Source organism: Oncorhynchus keta, chromosome 36 (assembly GCF_023373465.1).
Source record: "Oncorhynchus keta strain PuntledgeMale-10-30-2019 chromosome 36, Oket_V2, whole genome shotgun sequence".
NCBI classification, from domain to species: domain Eukaryota; kingdom Metazoa; phylum Chordata; class Actinopteri; order Salmoniformes; family Salmonidae; genus Oncorhynchus; species Oncorhynchus keta.
The window spans coordinates 23,755,648-23,782,750 of record NC_068456.1 but is presented as its reverse complement, the minus strand read 5'-3'; the positions used below and the strand labels follow the sequence as shown (position 1 = coordinate 23,782,750).

Genomic DNA, 27,103 nt, shown 5'->3' with positions numbered 1-27,103 from the left:
TGTCAAGTGAAGTGTTACCACGCGTTTTTACTTGGCGAAGAAGAGAGCACAATCTATTCAAGGAGGAACGATATTAGATCTCTTATATAGTGCCAGAAACTATACAGTGAACTAAGTGCAATGTACAATACAGTAAAGTCAATGACATGGCTTGACACAGTCCTTTTCACTCTGATTATTACACTTAGCTTGTTAGGAGGCCAAGGAGGCCATCAAATTAGCCCTGGCACTGATTACAAGAGGGATTGAACAGAGGTGAACCTACAGTGAGGTGGACACACTCCTGTGTCATATGTAACCTACATACTACTGTATACAGTAAGTTGGAGGCCCATGCATGTAACTGTAAATGTAACTGTAAATAACAACCAGATTTTTAACTAAATATATCAATGCTTTATAATGCAAATTGAATATGGCCATTGAAATTGAAATTGTAAGTGTATTGGTGAGAATAGAGGTGTACACGAATGTCATGTCTGTTCAGGTCCCTTTTGTTATAAATTGCTCTAGCTGAAAGCTAAATGTAGACGTAAAATCAAGGCTATTCTTTGTTATTCATTATGCCAGTTCAATCCTTCAGTAATGGCAATCATACATAAAAACAATTGTATACGTCATTTTATTCACTGAATATATTCAAAGTTACATTAGTTCAGAAAATGTACCAATAATTATGTGGAAACAATTTCTCAGTCATCTTTGTCACAGTCCTCTCATAACTGTCATGATTAAAATACAGTATATACTTATCTACAGTATGTCTGTTGACATAAATTCATGTTAATGTTTATCTGCTATTCTATGCTTTGTCTCATGTCTTTGAAGGGAATAATCTTTTTTTTAAAGGAGATCCCTGCCATTATCTAGTTTAATATTTCCACTGTGTAACTGAGACTGAGAAGGTAATTGCTTTCAAGTTCTTCTCTGTTGTGCTGATTTGATAGCAAATAACATGCTAATTTGTCACATTGACATGAAACTGATTAATTAATTTCAAATGCTATGAAGTTGATATTCATAAAATCAAATGTATTAGTCTTTGTTTCCCATCTTCATTCAGCTGAGCAGGTCATCAAAGCACGTGTTGAATGCAACTATACGTTTGCAACATAATTTGTAAGCAATTTAGCAATACCTTTTTTCCCAACAAGTTTGTTTTTTACATGAAAATAAATAATCAACATCAATATTTACTTACAAAATTACTCAGCTTTGAAAAATAAATGGACATATTTTATTTGGTGGACGGTTTCACAGAACTAAATGCTCTAGGTAAGTTTTTGAACAAGGTATAGCGTTGATCCACATGGATATAAAGTGATTATATGCATCATAGCCACTCTAAATGTGGTCCTCTTCTGTTTAAGCTGATGGTACTCTATAGCAGTATATAGCTTGTTTAGAATGCATTTATTCAACTACCATTTACAGAGTCCTGGACAAAGCAAATCTATCTAATCCCAGGTGGACATGTATAATATTTACTGTGGCCTACATCTTTAGACCAATATTTTTTGTTTTAGTTTAACTTATATACAATGTAAACATTCACTTTATACTGTAGAGATAACCACACATGACTTTTAGCCCGTTGTTGAAGAACTTAAATATTGTTTTGAATGGCAGATCGATGAGGTTGACGATTGAGGTCGTCGCACCAGTGGGTCATCTTCAGAGTGGCTGAAAAAGACAGTTGAAGAAGAGGGAAAGATGGAGGGTGAGAGGGTGAGAGGGAGGGAGAGATATTTGATTATTGATCAGAATACAGAGTTTCAGATCATGAGAAGACGTGATGAGGGCATTCATTTAGTAGAAACATTCTACTGTATTGCCCATAAGCTTTCATTAGCTGAGCTCCTGTTGTAAAACGTAAGTATTCCTATGGGTATATACACAGTATGTTGTCAGCCATGCAAAATAGATGCAGCTATGTTTGTCCGCTAAACTCCACTATACAGATATCAGGTCTTGCTGTCTCTATGGTAGCAGTGCAACCACACCGTGTTGAATACCCTGTTTACGCAATGGGGAGGGGGGTGAAACTGAATGGAGGAGGAGGACTGAGACTGAACCTACCAATTGGAAGTTATTGAGGAGGTGATCTACACTGACGTCATCTAAGCTCTCTTGAAACGAGGGCTCACTTCTGGATTCTTCTTGCATGGGAGGGTCTTCTTGACTGAAAAGAGAAGAAGGGGACATTGTACTTCTGTCATACTGGGGAAAGACCCTGCGAACATGCACATCCTGACACACACACACTCACAAACACACCACACACACACACACACACACACACACACACACACACACACACACACACACACACACACACACACACACACACACACACACACACACACACACACACACACACACACACACACACACACACACACACACAATCTATTATTGTGCTTGTTCCCACCTTCTCTTTCCTGTCAGAACCGAGTTCAGATATTTCTTCACAGCCATCTGTTTGCGGAAGCGACTGTAGTTGTCTGTGAATATGGCATCTGAGTGGCGCTTCACTGGTACCTGGTCCTCCATCATGTCATCACTGTGACAAATTAACCACAACACATTTTAGTCCATCATTTTGAGACTTTTGCTAACCTTGTTATAACATACTCGACCTATCCAATAGGGTTATTTAAACCATAAGTAGATCACAATTTAGATGACAAATCTCTTACAATTACAACAAATTATGTTATTAACCGTTTTCAAGGCAGATATGCTAATACAACATTGTTAGGGATGTATCAAAAGGTTTTCACTGAGACTAAAATCACAGAGATAGGTTAGAGGAAGACAATTTTATGGAATAGATATTTCTGTCATGCTGTCATTCCTGACTCTATAAATGTTTTCAATAAACCTGAATGCTTCAGAAAATATGTTAATATCAAAGTTAGCATACTGTTAAAATTGTTTAAATTTGAAAGGCGCTCCATTCGCGTTTAATAGGGAAATCAAACTCCGCGCGATGATCTGAACGAAACGCATAAAATAGAGCCTACCTGACTCGCTTTCCGATCAAGGATTCCAGGTACCGCCGCGCCGATAGCTGTCCAAGAAGTTTGCTGTATCCACTCGTAAAGAGACCGTCTGCGTGTCTCGTAGGTCTGCCAACAGATTAAAACAGTTATTAGTCACCGTGTGTAACAAAAATCTGAAACGGGGGTTTGTGTTCCAAAAGGCTATATTAGGGTAAAAAAAAATGTGCCTATGTCAATTACTCTTAGACAATACAAAAATACAATTTGTTGTCATGAGACGGACAGACACTTTTAAATTCGTTTTTTTTGTATCCTCTCTGGGTATGCTAACATCCAAGATTATATTGTAAGAAATTACCACGTTCCACTGATTATTCATGGCTTTCAACATAATATCCACTTAGGCCTACATGAAAGTAGCCTAGATGACAGAACATAAAACATGATTTCTCAGGACTTAAATATTATTGTTAGAAAGTAGTTTTGTACTAGGATATATTCGATTAATTAATACATTTTTTATCATCGTGTTTATTCATTAACCCCAGAGTAAGAATATGTTAGAACACTTGAACATTATATAAGTTAGTATATCGTTGTAGTTCTTGAACTCTTTGGCAAAAGTAACTATTGATGCTCTTTTAGTCATGTCCTCTTGCACATAAATAATACATCTTTAAATGAGTAATAGCGGTATTATTCCTACCTCATAGATGCATATGGCAAACACTGAGTCCGGGAATATAGCACACTGCACAGGGCTATTAGAAAAAGGAGCTGGGAGCCGTTCCTTTGTAACATCGCTTTATACCTGTAAAGGGAGATATGGTTTTATTCACTACTGTTGCTTTCACATAGCCTACATTCGTATATTAAAACAACAACAACAAAATCCCGCTTGCCTCGTTATTCGGTACCACTTTACGCACAGGAAAAAAGTTTCCTCAAGACCTCCTCTTTTCATTGTATTGTGAAGGAATAAGAGTAAACCACACGAGTAAACAAGTTTGCCGATTTTGCTAGCCAGTGCTACCAGAACAAAATTACGTTGAGAATGAAGACAAATGCGCAATTGCGCATGTATCCAGGTAGTTAGGACTTGGTTTCAACCTTTGTATGATCATTTGTTTATGTCCTCAAATACAATTGCAAATCACAAATCAATCTTATATTTGGAATCCATAACTCTTTCAAGTTATGCTAGAAGATGGACACAATGACACAATGACTTCTAATTAATTCAAATATGTTTATTCTTGATTGCAGAGGTAAAAACACCTTGTAGCCTATGCAATTAGAATATGATGTGAAGCCTAACTGAAAATAATATCAAACAAATAGAATAATTATGTCAAACAAATAGCATCATTGGAAAAAAGTCTTACATTTCCCAAAATGATCCGCTGTTCTGCTCGGGTACCGACTGGGTGCTGTCCAAGGTCTTGAAACGCTTTGTGGCTGTATCTCCTGGAGAAGTCACGGAACACTGTTCAAAACCTCAGTTGCTTCTTCAACTGTCAGCGTCTCGTACTATACCTTCAACCCTTCCCTCGTTTTATACTTCTGAATACTTTTCGTCAAGCAGGAAGGCAGTCAGATGTGATCAAGGTTGTTACGTCATAAAAGTCCCATTGGGATTGATACGTTCGTCATTGGCTTGTTCGCATGCTTAGTCGAACCAGCACTATGGTACAATCTGATTTTGCTCATACAAAAATGACTTATTGCATATCATAGGTGTTGACTCAACTTATGTTATCCCTAGATGCTGTACCACCACATTGGTAGGCCTAATAGATGTAAACACAGGCAGCCCAATTCTGATATTTGTTAAACTAATTGGTCTTTCGACCACTCACATCAGATATTTTTCAGAGCTGATCTGATTGGTCAAAAGACCAATTGGTGAAAAAAGACCCGAATTTGGCTGCCTGTGTAGCAGCCTAAGAGAAATAAACAGTAAAAATATGTTTTTTCTATTTAGTAAGCAAAGTAAATATAGTATTATACACAATGTGACATCTTGGACTATAACTCCCTCTGAATGGTTGTAAAGTGTCTGTATGATAGACATGAAGAAAAACAAACTACAGTACATGAAACCATACATCCTCTTATCAGTTTCAGCACCAATATCTCCTTCCCTTTCTCCTCTTCCACATCCTCTCTCCACCTCTCCCATCTCATCATCTTTTTTCTCTATATCACTCTATCCCTCTCCTAACCACCCTTAGTCCCACCGCTACCTATTGTCTCCCACAATATAAGGACATTAAACGTTGACATTCCCTTACTCAATGCAGATGAAAGGCTCAGTTGATACAGATGTCAGATGCTCTCATGGAATATACACGTGTGTGAGTATAGGCCCACTTCCATTTCACCAGAACAAATCACATACAAGTCCCATCCCATCCTCATTAGGTTTAACTAGATAAAGATTCACACAGATGTTCTGATTTTAGAGAGTGCAGAGTTGTTGAACAGAGTTGTTCCCAGAGAGAATGAATATTATAGATTTTGGATCTTATTGTTAGTCTGGTAGATGCAAGACTGGATGGCTGTTGTGCTGGAATGTTGGTGGTTCCATGGGAAAATAGATCAATCCATGTAGAACACAACTCAAGACTCAAGTACTGACCAATGTGTTTTCATAATCCATCATTTGTTTGCCACTCTGGTTCATTTGAGTGATATGCTTCAGGATTGAGCCACATTGTTGTATTTCAGCATCTGGATTCAGTATCATCATTGGACTCTAATTCAGCTGTACGGATTCTCAGCGTTGGGTCTCATTGAATGCATCTCATATCTCCAAGACTGGGTGGTTGTAATAGCCCTATCTCAACCAGGAGCCTCTGGAAACCTAATCACAATTGTAATGTAATCATGCGAAACATAAAGTTGATTAGGGACAAAGGACTGGGAAACATGCTCATTTAATTGACAGCGATGATTTGAAACAGAGTCTGGAAAGGACTCCTTATACAGGAAATGTATGTATTATTTTGAAGGAATGTGCAGAATTGACAAGTTTTTATGTATGCGCCAGTTAAAAGATCCACAGAAAACTACAACATTGATGAAACCATAATTTTGATGTTATGATGCACAGCCTTTTAAATTCCTCTAAATTAGAAGTTAACTCTCAGCCATTCAGCAATAACGCCAGTCAGCATCACGTCACATGCTTATGACCCTGGGACTGAACACCTCCCTCTGGAACTGGATCCTGGACTTCCTTATGGGCTGACCCCAGGTGATGAAGGTAGGCAACATCACCTTCGCCACGCGAACCCTCAACACGGGGGCCCCACAGGGGTGTGTGCTTAGTCCTCTCCACCACGCATGACTCCAACACCCTCGGGGGGGTGGAATCACTGCTTGGTATGGCAATAGTACCGCCCTCGATCGCATGACACTACAGAGGGTGGTGCAGACAGTACATCACTGGGGCCGAGCTCCCTGCCATCAGGCGGTGTGAGAGGAAGGCCCGGAAAACCGTTAGATACTCCAGCCACCCAGGCCATAGACTGTTCTCTCTGCTTCCGCAAGGCAAACGGTACCGGTACATCTAGTCTGACACCATCAGGCTCCGGAACAGCTTCTATCCCCATGCCATAACACTACTAAATAGCTAACTAAATAGGTAACATTTTGGCTACATGGACTACCTGAGTTGACCTTTGTATTTTATTCTTATTTTTGCATTGTCTTTATGCACACTCACAGGGCCCTAACACACACACTGACACTGCAACCCACATGCAAACACTCATAATTTAATAATATTATGTGTGTGTGTGATTAAATGATGGAGTGAGTGTTTGTACGTGTGTTGTAGTGTCAGTGTGCGTTATACTGACTCTACACACACACACACACATACACTCACATACAATCAAAATATACACTGCTGCTTTGATTTGATTTGATTTGATACTCTGTTTATCATACTGTATATCCTGATGCCTAGCCACCTTACCCCTATACATATCTACCTCCATCACTCCAGTATCCCTACACACAGTAGATATGGTACTGGAACTGACCCTGTATGCTTACTTACTTTATCGTGCTCTTCTTATTTCTTATTTTCATATCGTGTTGTTTTTGTTCAACCTTGTTATTTTTAGTATTACATTGTTATTGATTACTGCATTGTTGGGGTTAGAGCTTGCAAGAAAGACATTTCACTGTACTTGTGCATGTGACATTAAAACTTGAAACTTGAAATGGAAACTTGAATACCATTATACATTATGCAAGCAATAAGTTAATCCTCCATCACGCTTCAATACCTAATGGACAGAATACGCAACAGTAATACCTGGCCCTGAGTCGGATGCAGGGGAATACCCCAGCTTGTTAGAGCCTATTGTGGTTTAGATTATCTGTCCACTGAACACTGGAGATGTGTATGTTACCAAATTGGCACTGACAGACTGATTTACGGGCCAGGGTCTAATATGACAGACATGGCATTCATGGTGAGTCAGTTTTATGTAGTTTGCTTGAGGAACTCACAACCCAGTCGATGACCTTATCACCAGTCTCATGGGTTCCCTCACCAGGTTAAAGGTCCACCTGGATCTTATGAGTATTGGATCATCACTAGGGTAGCCTAGTGGTTAGAGCGTTGGACTAGTAACCGGAACGACAGATTTGAACCGACAAGGTACAAATCTTTCGTTCTGCCCCTGAACAGGCAGTTAACCCACTGTTCCTAGGCCGTCATTGAAAATAAGAATTTGTTCTGAACTGACTTGCCTGGTTAAATTAAAAATAGGGCAGGGGTACTCAACTCTTACCTTATGAGGTCTGGAGCCTGCTGGTTTTCTGTTCTACCTGATAATGAAATGCACACACCTGGAGTCCCAGGTCTAAATCAGTCCTTGATTAGAGGGGAACAATGAAAAATTGCAGTGTAACTGACTTCGAGGTCCAGAGTTGAGTTTGAGGGTTATAGAGGAAAGTAGATGGCAAAACTAGGTCCAATAAATAATATCAAAACTGAGGAAGAGGATTTTCTTCAGAGTGGAGACCATGAACAGTAAGTGTCATCTTCCCTTTCACTGGCAAACCAAGTGTCATGCCCTGACCTTAGATATCTCTGTTTTTATATATATTTTGGTTAGGTCAGGGTGTGACTCAGGTGGGTACTCTAGTTTTTGTATGTCTAGGGGTTTTTGTATGTCTATGTTGGCCTGATATAGTTCCCAATCAGAGACAGCTGTTTATCGTTGTCTCTGATTGGGGATCATATTTAGGTAGTCTTTTTCCTAATTTGTGTTGTGGGATCAGTAGCTTCATGTTTCGTTTGGTTGTTTGTTGTTTTGTTCAGTGAGTTTCGATTTATTAAAATGATGTGGAACTCTACTCACGCTGCGCCTTGGTCCGATCCTTACAACGATCGTGACAGAAGATCTCACCACCAACGGACCAAGCAGCGTGTTCAAGAGGAGCAGGGATCCTGGGCCCGGGAGAAAAGTGAGTGGAGGACATCGTAGACCTGGGAGGAGGTAATGGCAGGGGACAAGACCCTGCCATGGAAGCAGGAGGAAGCAGTGAAAGAGGAACGGCGACGATACGAGGGGATACGGCTCGAGAGGCAGCGGCAAAAACATTTTTGGGGGAGGCACACAGGGAGATTGGCGGAGTCGGGGTTTAGACCTGAGCCAACTCCCTGTGCTTACTGTGGGGAGCGTGTGACTGGTCAGGCACCGTGTTATGAAGTGATGTGCACGGTGTCTCCAGTGCGCATTCATAGACCAGTGCGCTCTATTCCAGCTCCCCGCATTTGCCGTGCTAGAGGGGTATCCAGCCAGGACGGGTTGTGCCGGCTCAGCGCTCCTGGTCTCCAGTACACCTCTTCAGACCAGGATATCCTGCGCCGGCTTTACGCGCTGTATCCCCAGTGCGTCTTCACAGCCCAGTGCGTCCTCTGCCAGCGTCTCGCACTTATTGAGCTAAAGTGAGCATCCAGCCAGGACGCATTGTGCCAGCTCCACGCTCCAGACCTCCAGTGCGCCTCCACAGTCCAGTACGTCCTGTGCCTCTTCCTTGCACTAGCCCTGAGGTGCGTGTCTTCAGCCCGATGCCATCTGTACCGGTCCCACGCATCAGACCTTCAGGGCACCTCCACAGTCCAGAGCTTCCGGCGACAGTTCCCAGTTCAGAGCTTCCGGCGACAGTTTTCAGTCCGGAACCTCCAACGACAGTCCACACTCCGGAACCTCCAACGACGGTCCACAGTCCGGAACCTGATGCGACGGTCCACAGTCCGGAACCTCCAGCGACGGTCCCCAGTCCGGGGTCTTTAGCGACGAGCTGCAGTCCAAAGCCTCCAGCGATGATCCACGGTCCGGTTCCACAAAAGCGGAGGGATCAGTGTAAGGAGGGGGGGCTGCGTCCAGAACCGGAGCCGCCACCGAGGGTAGATGCCCACCCGGACCCTCCCCTATAGGTCGGGCCGGGAGTCGCACCTTTGGGGGGGGGACTGTCACGCCCTGACCTTAGATATCTCTGTTTTTCTATATATTTTGGTTAGGTCAGGGTGTGACTAGGGTGGTTACTTTAGTTTTTGTATGTCTATTTTGGCCTGATATGGTTCCCAATCAGAGACAGCTGTTTATCGTTGTCTCTGATTGGGGATCATATTTAGGTAGCCATTTTCCTAATTTGTGTTGTGGGATCTTGTCTATGTATACAGGGTACTGGAACAGTGCACATCAGTAGCTTCACGTTTCATTTGGTTGTTTGTTGTTTTGTTCAGTGAGTTTCGATTCATTCAAATGATGTGGAACTCTACTCATGCTGCGCCTTGGTCCGATCCTTACAACGATCGTGACACCGAGGGCAAATTGAACATGGAAATTGAACATTTACAAATATAGATCATAGGTATGTTGTAAATTATGTACTTTGTTTTATTTAAAGAAACAATCCCCATTTAATTCAAGATCTCAACTTTGATAAGCTACTGATATGGAAAAATATTGAATTTAGGCTATACAAAACCATAACTTTGATCTTAGGTTTCCAAATGGGCCCATATACAACACACACTGTAGGCTGGGGGTACACCTTATTTTGGGCCCCTGGGGGACCTGTAATCACAGTCCTGTTGTAGGTAATGGATCAATTAAGCAAACAGCTCTTCATAGCATCCTAACTAATTCTGTAAATACATTTGTGTCTCATGCCACATGGAAGACATTAATGCCCAGTAATGGTCTCAGTGCTTCATTTGTCCAGTAATCAAAGGCACAAACCACCCTACAACGCCCCTGGGACCTTAAGTCATCAGATCCAATCACATTACATCTTTGTCTTTCTGGGCTGATCTCAGAGGTAGAGCCATGTTTTGCATTTCCTTCGATACTAACAAGATAAATAGTGTATTTAAGGCATGTCATTCAACTCTCTGAGGAGTTGGTTCTCTGGATATTGTCTATCTGTGACAGTCAGAGAGCAGGAGAGTGTTCACAGGTAAAATTCTTTCATGCATTTGTCAAAAAGAATTGTACAGTAGAATTGAATATGAATATATTTTCTGGTTGTTCCAGATACACATGACAGATTTTACTGCTACACAAGAACAGTTGCATTCAGAGGAAGTACTTATGGGGAAGGAATTCTTATCACAGACGTTGAGAGATATTTCACAAATATTTTTGTAAAAATGCTTTCTTAAGGTGTCAATTTTGCCCTGCCCTAGACAGACATCTTGAGAGCAGTCAGAGGTGAGTGAGTACTACAATATAAAAAATTATCAAGTTCAATAACAGGTGTGAAGGCACACTCTGTTTTGTGATGTACCTCGGGACAAACAGGAATATTGGCAGAGAGAAAAACCTAGTTTAGCGGGCACACAGGGGGATGGAATAGTCCCCTAAATACCTCTATTAAACTCATATTGTTTTGACACATCCATCTCTAGTCCCTATGTCACTTGGATTCGTGAGCAGCAATGACAAAGAAAAATTGAGAAAAATGGAAGAAAATCTGGACATGGCCTATATCAAAGAGTTCTTGCATGTTTACACCTGGCTTTGTCCTATTGCATCCCAGACAGTAAATCATTCGGAGATTAGATACTTTTTGCATTGCAATTTCTTATAATAAATAGGCCTACTTATTGTCCAGCAAAAGAGGTTTCATATAACTTTCCCATTCTCTCTGTCTACAATGTATCTTATTACTGAAAATATGAATATGTAAATGTTACCACTTGACACGTGTGCTTTCCAACTTCCTACTTGATTGGTTGATCAAGTGAGGTGAAGATCCTGAGGACAGCAAGTTGTCAGAGCACTTGCGAAAAACGGATGTGTTTTCTTATTTTAGGGGTTGCTTTAAGTTGTTTTTATGTTGACAATGCTGAATATGTGGTACCCAAGTAAGAGTCCTATAAAGAAAACACAATGATTCCGAGACAAGGGACAAAAAGGGACTTATTTTCAGGTTCGCGCCTGTGCCACTGCGGCATGGCAGCCACCTATCGAGACAGTGCATGACAGTATGCTAATCTAAACATGGTTGCTAGATAGTTAGCCAGACACAAACATGCAACACTAAACGCTATGCTATGTGTATTTGAAGATTACGAAATGTATCCAGATTATATTAACAAACTCCTAGTAGCTAACTTGTTGGCTGGCTAAATTATGGTGATGACCACAGTCACAGACAGTAACTTTGCTAGCTAAAGTCGCTACTGTTAAGTTACTATTTGTTCAAGCCAACGGCTAGCTGTGTAGTTAGCTATCATTAGCTTTTAAAGCTGGCTAACTAGATAGCTAGTTACCTGTCTGCCGTTCGGCATGTTCTACCTAGCTAGCAGTTTATTTGTCTGCACTATAAGCAATTCACAATGATCTGCGGGGCTAGCATGTTGTGTTATTTAATTTTGAACACTAAGTCTCTGGTCTCATTGTATTTTCTAGGTATTTCACACCATTTTATGTGAAGTTTAACAGGATATCTCTTAAGTGAAATATACTGTCAGTCATTCTCTCCTTCTGCGTCGCTCAGAAATAACGCTGATATCTGAAACTCATGTCGAACGACTATGAAGAGCGAGCCACAATGATAGCCGCAGTGGAATTGCAGTAATTTGTCCCGTTTCGCGTATTCAGTACATTAACCACCCGAACGATGTAAACCTGCAGCTGCAAGCCTCTAAGCTCAAGTCCTCAGACACATGGTCCCCTCCAGGATGTCACAACCGCAGAAGTGTGTGTGTGTGGGGGGGGGTCTGTTGTGTGGTGGTTCCTTTTGATACAGACAACAGTCACTATTGTGTGGATGTTTACAGGAGTGTTGGTTGCTGAGAAAGGGTTCCAGTGTGGACAGTGATGAGAATGAGGAGGAGCTCTATGCAGCAGGAAACATGGTCATAGGGAGCAGAGGGAACAAGAGTCAAGCTTCCCATGTTTACAAGGCTTTCACTGTGGGCAGTCCAGTACTACAGGTAATTGAACTAAACATGTCATATTGAGTATACACTGAGTTTACTAAACATTAGGAACACCTTCCTAGTATTGAGTTCAAATCAAATTGTATTAGTCACATGTGCCGAATACAACAGGTGTTGATTTCATTTTGTGTAGACATTACAGTGAAATGCTTACTTATGAGCCCCTAACAACAGTGCAGTTTTAAAAAAAATGGATAAGAATAAGAGATAAAAGTAACAAGAAACTAAAGAGCAGCAGTAAAAAAATAAGAATATATACAGGGGGGTGCTGGTACAGAGTCAATGTGCGGGGGCACCGGTTAGTTGAGGTAGTATGTACATGTAGGTAGAGTTGTTAAAGTTACTATGCATAGATGACAAGAGAGTGGGGGTGGGGGGGCAATGCAAATAGTCTGGGTAGCCATTTGATTAGATGTTCAGGAGTATTATGGCTTGGGGTCGAAGCCTCTTGGACCTAGACTTGGCGCTCAGGTACCGTTTGCCATGTGGTAGCCGAGAGAACAGTCTATGACTAGGGTGGCTGGAGTCTTTGACAATCTTTAGGGCCTTCCTCTGACACCGCCTGGTATAGAGGTCCTGGATGGCAGGAAGCTTATGTGCTGGGCCGTTCACAGTACCCTCTGTAGTGCCTTGTGGTCGAGGCCGAGCAGTTGCCATACCAGGCAGTGATGCAACCATGCCAAATCTCCTGAGGGGGAATAGGTTTGTTTGTTGGTGATGTGGACACCAATACTCAACTTTCTCCACTTCAGCCCTGTCGATGAGAATGGGGGCGTGCTCGGTGATCATTTTCCTGTAGTCCACAATCACCTGCTTCGTCTTGATCATGTTGAGGGAGAGGTTGTTGTCCTGGCACCACATGGCCGTGTCTCTGACCTCCTCCCTATAGGCTGTCTCATTGTTGTCGGTGATCAGGCCTACCACAGTTGTCATCGGCAAATCTAATGATGATATTGGAGTCCTGCCTGGCTGTGTAGTCATGGGTGAACAGGGAGTACAGGAGGGGGCTGAGCACGAACCCCTGAGGGGCCCCTGTGTTGAGGATCAGTGTGGCGGATGTGTTGTTACCTACCCTTACCACCTGGGGGTGGTCCGTCAGGAATTCCAGAATCCAGTTGCAGAGGGAGGTGTTTAGTCCTGCGGTCCTTAGCTTATTGATGAGCTTTGAGGGCTCTATGATGTTGAACGCTGAGATGGTATGTAAACAGCTACGGAGAATACAGATGAGACGATGAATAGCATTCTCACATGGGTGTGCCTTTTGTACAGGTGGGAAAGGGCAAGTGTGGAGTGCAATAGAGACTGCATCATCTGTGGATCTGTTGGGGCGGTATGCAAATTGGAGAGGGTCTAGGGTTTCTGGGATGATGGTGTTGATGTGAGCCATGTCCAGCCTTTCAAAGCACATCATGGCTACAGACGTGAGTGCTACGGGTCGGTAGTGATTTAGGCAGGTTACCTTAGTGTTCTGGGAACAGGCACTATGGTGGTCTGCTTAAAACATGTTGGTATTACGGACAGGGAGAGGTTGAGAATGTCAGTGAAGACACTTGCCAGTTGGTCAGCGCATGCTTGCAGTACACGTCCTGATAATCCATCTGGCCCCGTGGCCATGTGAATGTTGACCTGTCTAAAGGTCTTACTCACATTGGCTGCGGAGAGCGTGATCACACAATCTTCCGGTATAGCTGGTGCTCTCATGCATGTTTCAGTGTTATTTGCCGAGTGTAGAAGTAATTTAGCTTGTCTAGTAGGCTCGTGTCAATGGGCAGCTCTCGGCTCTGCTTCCATTTGTAGTCTATAATGATGTCGTGACGTTGTATTAGTTAATGTGACGAGTGTTGTTCATCGAATGATTGCGTGATTAACTGAATCAAGCAATTATTAACTCATTAATAATTAACAGCCGCTAATTAACCAGTTACCTCTACAATCTAGTTCTGAACATCGATTAGTCCGTGAATCTGCACGGACCCGGGTCTCACCAATGAGTTCGTAGCACACCAATCTTAGTTGAATATTTATTTACTAAAAAGCTAAAATGATGATAAAATATTCACATAGACAAAACACATTATAGGCTATTGATTAGAACTTAGTATAACGGGCCAACACTATGGCGCGTGTTACCTAAAATGGAGATTTCAAAGAGAGAGAGAAAAAAAAAAGTACACGAGAGAAATATACATTTGGGTGAATTTGTCAGCTATGCTATTCTAACCCTAGCCTTGCCCCAAACTGCCGCTCTTATGGGTCAGAATATAATGATGTAATTACGTGGGGAAGACCTCAGAGGATTCTCTGTGTGGACCGTTCAGGCTGCTCGATGACGCACTTCCCCGGCGCACCTTTCTGGTCGTCCTCACGATGTCAGCGTCCTTTTGGCTTAGGAGTCTGTTCCCTCACCCTTGCTCTGGAAGGGGTCTTCTGAGGACAGACAGCTCTGTAGCTCAGAGCTCACATCATAGGGATGAAACCATTTAGATACCACGATTCGCTGGGATTGGATGCTAGGGGGTCCGGCTTGAATTCACCCGCTTAGACACAGCTACTCATCCGTAGCTTGGGTAGAAAAAGATTTCTTTGTCTTCAAACTTGTTGCGTTCTGTTTTTTAAAACGTTTTTAGACCTTAGCTCCAGCTTGGGAGTCTTCCTTTGTAAATTCTTTACTCACAGGTTTTATACCCTTGGGTAAGAAGTGGGGGTAACCGCCTTTAGGGCAATTCTCTGGGCGTACCAAGTTAATGAGGCAAGGTCTAGATTTTACTCAAATCCAATTTTAGATGACTAACTTCACATTTCACCTTTACCAAAACATTCCCTTTGATTTGGACATTTTCCACACAACATACAATGTATAAACATCAAACATATACTAGGACAACTCTTCACGTTACAATGTTTTCGTAAAAACATCATCCATTATCATTTAATAACAAAACAAACATGACATACATTTTCATATTCCATCTATCGTCATGACAACCTTTGTGGCTGACGGAAACCATTGTTCCAAAGTCCCTTTATTTAATGTTTAATGTTCTGAGGCTGGTTCTCCATAGTAACATGACAAAGGAATTTGTCTGTGGCCTGAGATTTACCAGGGGCGTGAGGGGTCATAAAACCCCCACATCTTCAGACCCCTAGATCTCTCTTCCTCTGTTGGGGTTGAGAGATAATCTGTAGGGTTGTGGTCTCCTGTAACCTGACATGATTAGGACATCATGACAATGGTTGGCAGGCCCTGCCACATTCGACGAGCATCAGAGCTGGTGTAGTACAACTCAAGCTTAGTCCTGTATTGACGCTTTGCCTGTTTGATGGTTCGTCGGAGGGCATAGCGGGATTTCTTATTAACTTCCGGGTTAGAGTCCCGCTCCTTGAAAGCGGCAGTCTTTAGCTCAGTGTGAATGCTGCCTGTAATCCATGGCTTCTGGTTGGGGTATGTACGTACGGTCATTGTGGGCACGACGTCATCAATGCACTTATTGATGAAGCCAATGACAGATGTGGTGTATTCCTCAACGGCTTTGGAGGAATCCTGGAACATATTCCAGTCTGTGCTAGAAAAACAGTCATGTAGCTTAGCATCTGCTTCATCTGACCACTTTTTTTATTGATCTAGTCACTGGTGCCTCCTGCTTTAATTTTGGCTTGTAAGCAGGAATCAGGAGGATAGAATTATGGTCAGATTTGCCAAATGTAGGGAGAGTTTAATATTGGTCTCTGTGTGTGGAGGATAGGTGGTCCAGAGTTCTTTTCCCTCTGGTTGCACATTTAACACGCTGATAGAAATTTGGTAAAACAGATTTGTTTCCCTGTGTTAAAGTCCTTGGCTATTGTGACCACCACCTCTGGGTGAGCGTTATCTTGTGTGCTTGTGGCGGAATACAGCTATCTTAGTGTCAACCTCTGACTGAGGTGTTATGTAAACAGCTACGAAGAATACAGATGAGAATTCTCTCGGTAGGTAGGGTGGTCTACAGCTTTCATAATATACTCTACTTCAGGCGAACAAAACCTTGAGACTTCCTTAGATATCGTGCACCAGCTGTTATTTACCAAAAATACATAGTCCGCCGCCCCTTTTCTTACCAGACGCCACTGTTCTATCCTGCCGCTACATCGTATAACCAGCCGGCTTTATGTTGATATTGTCGTCGTTCAGCCATGACCCCCTGAAGCATAAGATGTTACATTTTGGTAGTTTAATCTTCCACGTAACGCATTAATTTTATTGTCCAAAGATTGCATGTTTGCTAGTAGAATTGAGGGAAGTGGGGGTTAATTCGATCGCCTTCAAATTCTCAGAATGCTGCCCGCTCTCCGGCCCGTCTTTCTCCAGCCCGTCTTTCTCCAGCCCGTCTTTCTCCACCTCTTCACGCAGATCACTAGAGTTTGGGCCTGTTCCCGAGGGAGCCGTATTTCCTCCGCCTCGGGCTCGTCAGAGTCGTGAAAGAAGAAAAAGGATTCCGCTAGTCTGTGGTGAGTAATCGCAGTCCTGATGTCTAGAAGTTATTTTTGGTCATAAGAGATGTAGCAGCAACATTATGTACAAAATATTTTAAAATAAGTTACAAACAAAAAAATACAATTGGTTGGGGACACTTAAAACGTCTGCCTTCTGCGCCATCTTAGTAAGTTACACCCCTTTTGCCGTCAGAACAGCCTCAATTTGGGCATGGACTCTACAAGGTGTTGAAAGCATTCCATGGGGATGCTGGCCCATGTTGGCTCCAATGCTTCCCATAGTTGTGTCAAGTTGGTTGGATGTCCTTTGGCTGGTGGACCATTCTTGATACACATAGGAAAATGTTGAGCGTGACTCAGAAGCATTGCAGTTATTGACACACTCAAAAAAGCCAGGTGTGCCTGGCTCCGACTACCATATCCCGTTCAAAGGCACTTAAATCTTTATTGTCTTGTTCATTCACCCTCTGAATGGCACACATACACAATCCATGTCTCAAGGCTAAAACAACATCTTTCTTTAACCTGTCTCCTCCCCTTCATCTACACTGATTGAAGTGGATTTAACACGTGACATCAATAAGGGATCATAACTTTCACCTGGATTCACCTGGATTCACCTGGTCAGTCTGTCATGGAAGTAGGTGTTCCTAATGTATTGTACATTCAGTGTATACATACATACTGTGTGTACATTATATGACATGTCTGTTTTCATCGTCACCATTGAGATAGTAGTCAGCTTATCAATAATACTTTTTTTTCACTATGTATATCCAGTAATATCTCCCTAACTCCCTTTTTCAAGCATTATGGTGTAATTTTGATATTGGGCAAAAGAAGTAGGCCTATGCCACATCCTCTTCCTCACGATGTGTCATCATTCAATTCCAGAGCTGTTGTGAAGTGGTTTATTTGCTTTCTTGTATTGCAGAGCAGGATGTTATGGAACAGACTGTGTGTATTGTCCCGAGCAGCTATGTGAATGTGCACAGTGTGACACCGAAGGACTTAATCTCCCCTCTACACTTTCAGGTGAGTTCCTTATCGCTGACTGATGTAACAGCGCGTTGTCTAAAATGTGTGCTAGCAACCATTTGATGTATTTATGGTGTGTTGAATTTTGTGATGTACTACCTTGTGATGACATCTTGAATTGTGATGTACTGTCAACATTGGTTAGAAAAATCATTTTTTGAACATTTTGTCATGTCTTCCAGTCCTGGCCATCTAATTTCCTCATTAGAATCCCTTAAGTAGAACCAGCAGATATGGACAGTAATTATGTTTGTTTTACACAGTTATTGATATTCCCCAGGACCAGTCCATTGTCTTCTTAACCAATGGTAATGAGTGATTTGGCTCACTCACAGCTGACGAGAGGCTTCAGATTACAATGAAAAACAGCATCATGCAATTAACGGCCTTGGCATGTATGTGTCATTATTTTTCACATCAAAATCCACTTGACATGATTGAATTTTAGTATTTTTTTCCTGGTGAGTTACGGGAAACACTGAGTAAACCTAGGCCTACGTCGTGACGTACAGGGGAAATGACGGTGGTTTCTTGGGGGTGAATTTAGCTCATGTTGATTGGGTCCACATTTACAGACCAGAATTTTTTTAACCAGTTGTAGTTGATAAGACAAGACTGTGAGACTCCACCATTCTACAATCATGGTAAATAGGGACATGTCTTGATCCCCAAAAAGAGATACTATGAAAATGCAGACTGTCTCTTTCTTTAGTGAGCCATTCAAATGTTGACTAGAGTCATGATTCACAAGATTATCAAACTTTTTTTCTCCAACATCACCTTGAATAGGATTTCATGAAATTACAGGTCTTCAATGTGTGGCCCACTAAATTTGGTCTGCTGTTGGAACGCAAAAAGCCCTGCACCCGAGGCTCCTCCAAGTCCTCCCGGGTACATACAGTACACAGCAAAACCCATAATACCCACTCCCTGCTGTTTCTGATCCCTTTTGGTCGATGCTAGTGTGTCAGGAGTGTTTTGAACATGCCACTGTTTGTGTCTCTGTTCTCAGGGAACCTCTTCCCACTGTATTCAGTATGATGCACCCTCTGGATGAGAGTGGTGTGCATACCTACAGGTGAGACTCTCAATAGAAATAGTCAACACAAATGTGAAACAAATTGTGGCAAAGAGAATGATGGAAAGCACCATATAAATAAACTATAATGGATGTTGAAACCTGAATGTTGGAGCCAGCATACTGTTGGTCCTCTTGCGCTCTGTTAGCTGGCTGCCGGTACCTTAATTGCTAGCCCCATTATGGCTTGTTAATTGCTCATCTCCTGTGTCTCTGGCAGGTCTGTTCGAGGCTGCCTGTGTGCAATACGTCTCTGACAGCACCATGAAAATCGTCTTCTTCAACTGCAAGCCCTCCATAGTTATATGACCCTGTGCAGGGCATACACTCAGTCACTCCAGATGTAAGATAACATGCAAGAACAACCCCTTGTGTTAGAAATATTTAATGTTTCCTTCATGATTTTTCAGTGGTAAAAACAATGATTATTCATGGCATAAATGGAATTTAAGAATATAATTCTCATGGCATTAGTGATGACTCAAAGCCGAGCTACAATCCCTTAGATTGGACTTAAATTGGTCTGGCCAGGGATAGTTCACCCAAATTACTAAATGAAACAGGTTTTCTTACCCTGTAAGCAGTCTATGGACAAGGTATCACAGCAATCTATGCTTTGGTTTTATTTCCCTGGCACTGTTTTCTAATGCTAACGTTTTAGAATTTGTGGCACAAATCCCATTCAGGTCATGGTACTGATCTTAGCATTATTCATTCATCATGTCCAAATCATCCGAAACTATGTCAAATTGATTGTGACGCCCAACAAAGGCCCTTAAAGATGATTTGAATATCATGTGCAATAATGATTGATATTGGTACCATGATTTGAATGGGATTCCATGGGATGACGCATTCTCAGGATGGGTGAGCCTAGTATGTTGATATTTGTTGTATACTGCATTCGTTTTTAATAAACAGTATGTCTAAGTATTATGTAGTACGATTAGTATGTCGTTTTAGTAAGTAGTAGGCAAGACAGACATGGACACTGCCCATGTAACAAATAATCAAACCCTGATCTGAACTATAGCAAACGGACGTTGCCCCTTTTTGTTTGAGTGCCATCGGTCCACATTGGACTGATATAAATTGCTAGTTTGGTCTTGGGTTCGGGCTTTCCGAGTTGGGACCTATATTTCTAGAATGTCACCTGAAAACGATACATAGAGAACATCCTACAGGTATGGAACGGTAATGACGCTCTTCTCCGAGTTCATTTCTTATCTGACCCCTATCTAAAATTCACAGCAGAGAGAAGTTGAGAAAAAATAGACTTCTTGGATCTTAAAGTCAACAAAAATAAAGAAAACAAGTTGGGAGTCTACTACCTTCTGCAAGCCGCAGACTAGGATTACACTTTTACGTGCAGACCGTAACTACCCAGGACACCTTAAGCGGAACATATCGGTGGGTCAATTCCTAAGACTTCGATGTAACTGAGCACAAAGCCATTGATATGCACCAGGCTCCTGCAATGTGGGTATGATTATAGCGCCATTGAACAGGGCTATACCTGTGCTGGAGACTGAACGTGGAAGCCTACTCAATGGCACTAATAGAAACCAGGACAAAATGCCCCCATGTCAGTGTTTTTCCACAGAGTGCGGTCTCGTCAAATCCATTGTATTGAAAAAAAAGTGATCCAAGTCTACCAGTGTTCACAACATTGCCCCCTCTCATTGGTTTTAGCAGATTGTTATGCAAAGCATGCAGCTGCCCAAGAAGCATGACACTTGGCCCCAGGCACGTGTGGCCACTGTGTACATTGTGACAACATGACGAATACTACAGTACTTTTCCACCCGAGAACAGGTAAATTATACAAAATCCAAAGCTTCATTGTAGCACCACAAATATCATATACGTTACATGCTCACGCTTCTGTGGGCTGCTTCTATTGGTCAAACTAAATGAGCATTGAAACTCCGCGTCGCCGAACATAAGGCTGCTATTCGTAATATAAACACGGACTATGCTATTGCACGCCACTGTATAGAAGCCAACCATGGCTCACCTGCCTCCCTGCGCTTTGTAGCCATAGAACGCGTCCAAATTTCACCAAGAGGACGTGAACTTAAACAGGCTAAACAATGATTTTTCAATGTCTTTGTTTATATAATGTTGCCTTGATTTTTTGGGGGAGTGTCTCTGGATTCACAGACACCCAAATATCACTTGTGCTTATTTTGACACCCAGCTTTCTGATGACCTCATCACCAGGCCTCCACTCATGGACTTACTCACCCAGCATCTTCAGCATGGCTGCACTCAGGTGAGTTTATACCAGGCGTCTTCAGTTCTGTCCCTGGAGTGCCACAGAGCTTTCAGTCAGATACCCAAATAGGATATTAACATGATATAAATGGGGTGCCTGCTATCCCACAGGATCTTACAGTTGTAGTCAAACATTCATGCTCAAAAGCTTATCTCATTTACAACAACCACACCATTGACCATAATTAGCCACCCCTCTGCTGTCTTCTGACCCATGTCTGTAGCCGGTTACGCTCCCCTGGCATGGCGGCACCCTCCTTGGCAACGGCGCAGTTTAACGTGATACCACTCATGTCCCCCAGAGGGCACAGCTTCCTGCCCTCGCCCAACAGCACTGCCAACGAGTCTGTGCTTGTTCCAGAGATGAAGCCCATGGTGCCTGATCTATGCACTGAGCAGATGTGGAGTGAGATGGCCTCCTCCCACAGGCCAGTGTCTGATATTCACCTCTGCACCGCTGGCTACAGTGGTGTCATGGATCCTGCTCTGTGGCCTAGTTGGCTGACCCACTCTGTTAGATGTTACTGTAGACATGTTTACATTGCTTTTGTCTAATAAACCTGGGTTTAATGGTAACTGCAGATTTATAAGCAATATTTTCAAAAGATCTACCATTTTTATCCATTCAATGGTGGATTTTTGTTTTGTAAAACTTTCCATGTTGTGACAAATGATGGAAACTGTGTTTTGATCATTTGACAAATCATTTTGAAGTTATGCACGGTAAAAAAAAAATTTTTTAAACATCTGTAAATATTATATTTTTTAGGGTTGTGTCACAATGTTCAGCTGTTTTTATCAACACAAGATAGTTAAATGGAAACACCACAGTATGCAATTTTCCCATTTCTTTTCTGTGCAAACTTTCTGTCAACTTTCTAAATGTCAACAAACAATCTCTGGACAATTTAATGGAAATATAGCTTGTTTTTACAATATGTTTTTAAATGCAGAAAATATTTGTATGAGGTGTGATAAATAATTAGAATGTCCTGAACATATTGTAATATCATTTCCATGGAAACCATTGTAGGGCATACTGTGAAATCTGTAGGAGAATTCAATGAAATAGATCTTTATTGTCCCTGTAGGGCACTTCTTCCATGCCCTACAGTAAATACCCATTGACATCGGGAAGATTTAAAAGCATTGAAAAAGAGCCATAGATGTGTAAAATATACAGTAAATATCTGGCTTGTACAGTAAATACAGTGCCTTGCGAAAGTATTTGGCCCCCTTGAACTTTGCGACATTTTGCCACATTTCAGGCTTCAAACATAAAGATATAAAACTGTATTTTTTTGTGAAGAATCAACAATAAGTGGGACAGAATCATGAAGTGGAATGACATTTATTGGATATTTCAAACTTTTTTAACAAATCAAAAACTGAAAAATTGGGCGTGCAAAATTATTCAGCCCCTTTACTTTCAGTGCAGCAAACTCTCTCCAGAAGTTCAGTGAGGATCTCTGAATGATCCAATGTTGACCTAAATGACTAATGATGATAAATACAATCCACCTGTGTGTAATCAAGTCTCCGTATAAATGCACCTGCACTGTGATAGTCTCAGAGGTCCGTTAAAAGCGCAGAGAGCATCATGAAGAACAAGGAACACACCAGGCAGGTCCGAGATACTGTTGTGAAGAAGTTTAAAGCCGGATTTGGATACAAAATTATTTCCCAAGCTTTAAACATCCCAAGGAGCACTGTGCAAGCTATAATATTGAAATGGAAGGAGTATCAGACCACTGCAAATCTACCAAGACCTGGCCGTCCCTCTAAACTTTCAGCTCATACAAGGAGAAGACTGATCAGAGATGCAGCCAAGAGGCCCATGATCACTGGATGAACTGCAGAGATCTACAGCTGAGGTGGGAGACTCTGTCCATAGGACAACAATCAGTCGTATATTGCACAAATCTGGCCTTTATGGAAGAGTGGCAAGAAGAAAGCCATTTCTTAAAGATATCCATAAAAAGTGTTTTTTAAAGTTTGCCACAAGCCACCTGGGAGACACACCAAACATGTGGAAGAAGGTGCTCTGGTCAGATGAAACCAAAATTGAACTTTTTGGCAACAATGCAAAACGTTATGTTTGGTGTAAAAGCAACACAGCTCATCACCCTGAACACACCATCCCCACTGTCAAACATGGTGGTGGCAGCATCATGGTTTGGGCCTGCTTTTCTTCAGCAGGGACAGGGAAGATGGTTAGAATGGCCAAGTCAAAGTCCAGACCTGAATCCAATCGAGAATCTGTGGAAAGAACTGAAAACTGCTGTTCACAAATGCTCTCCATCCAACCTCACTGAGCTCGAGCTGTTTTGCAAGGAGGAATGGGAAAAAATGTCAGTCTCTCGATGTGCAAAACTGATAGACATACCCCAAGCGACTTACAGCTGTAATCGCAGCAAAAGGTGGCGCGACAAAGTATTAACTTAAGGGGGCTGAATAATTTTGCACGCCCAATTTTTCAGTTTTTGATTTGTTAAAGTTTGAAATATCCAATAAATGTCGTTCCATTTCATGATTGTGTCCCACTTGTTGTTGATTCTTCACAAAAAAATATAGTTTTATATCTTTATGTTTGAAGCCTGAAATGTGGTGAAAGGTCGCAAAGTTCAAGGGGGCCGAATACTTTCGCAAGGCACTGTATCTCACTCTACAGTAAATATCTGGCTGCTGTAGTTATGGTTTACGTCTGTGAGATGGGTTAACAACACTCTGCTTCTGCAGGGAGCTGAGCTTCCAGGCCTCCAAGGTGTTCAGCTTTCTGTGTCCTGTAACTTTCTGTATCCTGAATTGCTCTAGAATGTAGAGCTGAAATGGTTGTGTTCCTCCAACTTGGCACTTATCATCTTGATTGTGTCTATACATCCTGGGTAGCTGATTTAAATGTTCTGTTTGTCCCTCCCTTTCTGTTGGCCAGGTGGCAGTGCTCTCCCCTGTATCAGAGCTGAGGGACTCCACCAAGCACCACGAGCCCTCCTGTCTGGGTGACTACATCTTCCAAGTCTGTTCCCTACATGCACGCCCTCGGAGACCCCTTCAGCAGCAGTGTCACCCTGGTGTGTGCGTGTATTGATATGTGTGAAAGGGGGAGGGTATAGTGAGTGTGGACCTCAAGGGGTAAATGTTTATTGAATGGACGTTAATTAATAAATGTTTATGTATTGTAACATAGAAAAGCTCTGCTTGTGTATAGAACAGAACTGAGCACCAGAGGCATGTTGGTATGTTTACTGGGTCCAATAAGGTCACAGCTCTCTAGGTCGACATTGTTACCTGCAAGGGGTAGTTTTGTCAAGACCGGTGAAGACATGCCATTCAGCCAAGGGAACTTCTCTCCCAGACCTGTCAGTCATTTCCATGCCCTTCTGAGCAAACCACTTTTAACAGATGTTTTTGAAAAGATTTGTAAATGTCAAAGTCCAATTGAGTAGGTTCTAAAACATGTCATATTGATTAGATATTTATCCCCTGATATCTTAATGTATGTACAATTATTCAGCAATATGTAACATTCAAGATTGTTGAATGACATGTAGATCTCAAATGATCCATATCTCTGTTTGTCTGTTTAGTTTTTTTTTGTAGGAGCTAAGCAATGGCACAATGCTGAGGAGAACTAGCCCTGAAATTGCTACCTCGGGGCTGGGTAAGGTTAACACGACAATGTGCAAAACCAATGTGTGTGGTGAGATTGGGCATTGGATTCGATGTCACACATGAGTCATCCAGCGTTGATGGCCTGAAAATTGGGTTTAAGTGCTGCCAACCTCCTGCTGTCACATTGACGTAAACCTAAGGGGATCCCACCATTCCTCGCTCGTACCTACACACTCACTTTCACCGAAACTCAGAACCCCTCATTTTTGTATTCTCATTTGTTATTTAGCCCCCTCTCCCCAAATGTCTATTGGCATCCCTACCCCACACAGTGTCATCTCTCCTGGCTCGCCACATGGCACACACACGCATATACACGCATACACACACACACACAACAAGCATACTCACACACCAAGCACGCACCAAGCATACTCACACACACATACACAAACAAGCACACATACACACTGCATATACACACACACACACACACAGCATACACACACAAACACACCAAGCATACAAACACAAACACACCAAGCAAACACACAAAGCACACACACACACACATGCGCAAAGCATACACACACAAAGCATACACACACAAAGCATACACACACACACGCACAAAAAACAAAGCATACACACACACAAAGGATACACACACATACAAAGCATACACACACACCAAGCACACACACCAAGCATACACACACACACACACACTCACACACACACAGATCATACTCACACACACACACACCAAGCATACACACATACACAAACAAGTACACACACATACAAACACACCAAGAATACTCATACACACGCACCAAGCATACTCACACACACATACACAAACAAGCACACACACACGCATACACCAAGCACACATACACACTGCATATATACACACACACACACAGCATAAACACACAAACACACCAAGCATACAAACACAAACACACCAAGCAAACACACACGCACACACACAAAGCACACACACACACACACATGCGCAAAGCATACACACACAAAGCATACACACTAAGCACACACTAAGCACACACTAAGCACACACACTAAGCATACACACACACACACACAAAAACAAAGAATACATACTCACACACATACACCAAGCATACACACACGCATACACCAAGCACACATACACACAGCATACACACACACACACAGCATACACACACACACACAGCATACACACACAAACACACCAAGCATACATACACAGCATACACACGCACACACACAAAGCATACGCAAAGCATGCACACACACACACACACACACAAATAAAGCATACACACACACACAAGCATGCGCGCACACACACACACACAAAAGCATGCACACCCACACACGCGCATACACAAGCATACATACGCATATACACACAAGCATACAGAAGCATACATAAGCATACACACACATACAAGCATGCACACAAGCATACACACACCATGCACACTTGTCACGAACCACTCTGTCTGCCGTTCTTGTTTCCTTATTAGGATGCCAGTGGGTGGAGTTGGGAGGGTCGTCAGCTACATGGGAAACACCTGGGCCAGGTGTCTCCCAGGATAAATAGACCTCTTCCACATTCATGGAAGAGACTCTCTCCATGCAGACACCTTTTGTAGATTGTGTTGTGGTTCTTGGTGGCCTTTTGTTTGTTTGCTTTGGCACCTCATCACCCTGCATTATCACATTCATGCATGCAAAACACTCACTTACACTACTGATTACTGATTACACACACCATTGTATATTATACTTAGTTGCTTTAGTTAATAAATATATATTTTGCTACTCCTTATCTCCACGTTGTCTCCCTTTGTTACGGGCTTTGAGCCGGTTCGTGACAGCATACACACACACACACACACACACACACACACACAGCATACACACACACGCATACACACACACACAAAGCATGCGCGCGCTCACACAATGCATACACACACACCCGCACACACACACAAGCATACACACACAAGCATGCACACAAAAGCATGCACAGCCATACACACGCATACACAAGCATACATACACAAGCATACACACACAAGCATACATACACACACACAAAGCATACACACACGCATACACGCA

General features: G+C 42.3%; 2 protein-coding genes and 1 long non-coding RNA gene across 18 annotated transcripts; 2 read left to right on the top strand and 1 right to left on the bottom strand.

Moving 5' to 3' along the window:
• Positions 1 to 603: 603 nt before the first annotated feature.
• Positions 604 to 4,576, bottom strand: vip (vasoactive intestinal peptide). The gene is made up of 6 exons (XM_035754705.2): positions 4,391 to 4,576; positions 3,712 to 3,816; positions 3,027 to 3,131; positions 2,432 to 2,563; positions 2,080 to 2,182; positions 604 to 1,683 (listed from the first exon to the last, which is right to left on the bottom strand). Coding segments are annotated over exons 1-6 (456 nt in total). The 5' UTR covers positions 4,393 to 4,576; the 3' UTR covers positions 604 to 1,674.
• Positions 4,577 to 11,259: 6,683 nt separating this feature from the next.
• On the top strand, positions 11,260 to 23,838 carry anapc1 (anaphase promoting complex subunit 1). Of its 16 annotated transcripts, none has more exons than XR_008095173.1 (10): positions 11,260 to 11,406; positions 12,325 to 12,480; positions 16,874 to 16,971; positions 17,515 to 17,596; positions 17,891 to 17,991; positions 19,007 to 19,072; positions 19,293 to 19,415; positions 20,765 to 20,887; positions 21,273 to 21,347; positions 21,574 to 23,838. XR_008095173.1 is itself a non-coding variant. In XM_052498685.1 (6 exons), the coding sequence occupies exons 1-5, from the start codon at positions 11,521 to 11,523 to the stop codon at positions 19,049 to 19,051; spliced, it is 387 nt and encodes a 128-aa protein (XP_052354645.1). In that variant the 5' UTR covers positions 11,268 to 11,520; the 3' UTR covers positions 19,052 to 19,072; positions 19,293 to 20,698. The 16 variants fall into 16 exon arrangements, 1 of the variants encoding a protein (XP_052354645.1); XR_008095168.1 differs by having other exon boundaries at positions 11,268 to 11,471; XR_008095167.1 differs by having other exon boundaries at positions 11,268 to 12,242.
• A 112-nt stretch (positions 23,839 to 23,950) lies between these two features.
• Positions 23,951 to 26,804, top strand: LOC127916528 (uncharacterized). The gene is made up of 2 exons (XR_008095162.1): positions 23,951 to 24,420; positions 24,937 to 26,804. It is a non-coding gene; the product is annotated as an uncharacterized LOC127916528 (long non-coding RNA).
• Positions 26,805 to 27,103: the final 299 nt, after the last annotated feature.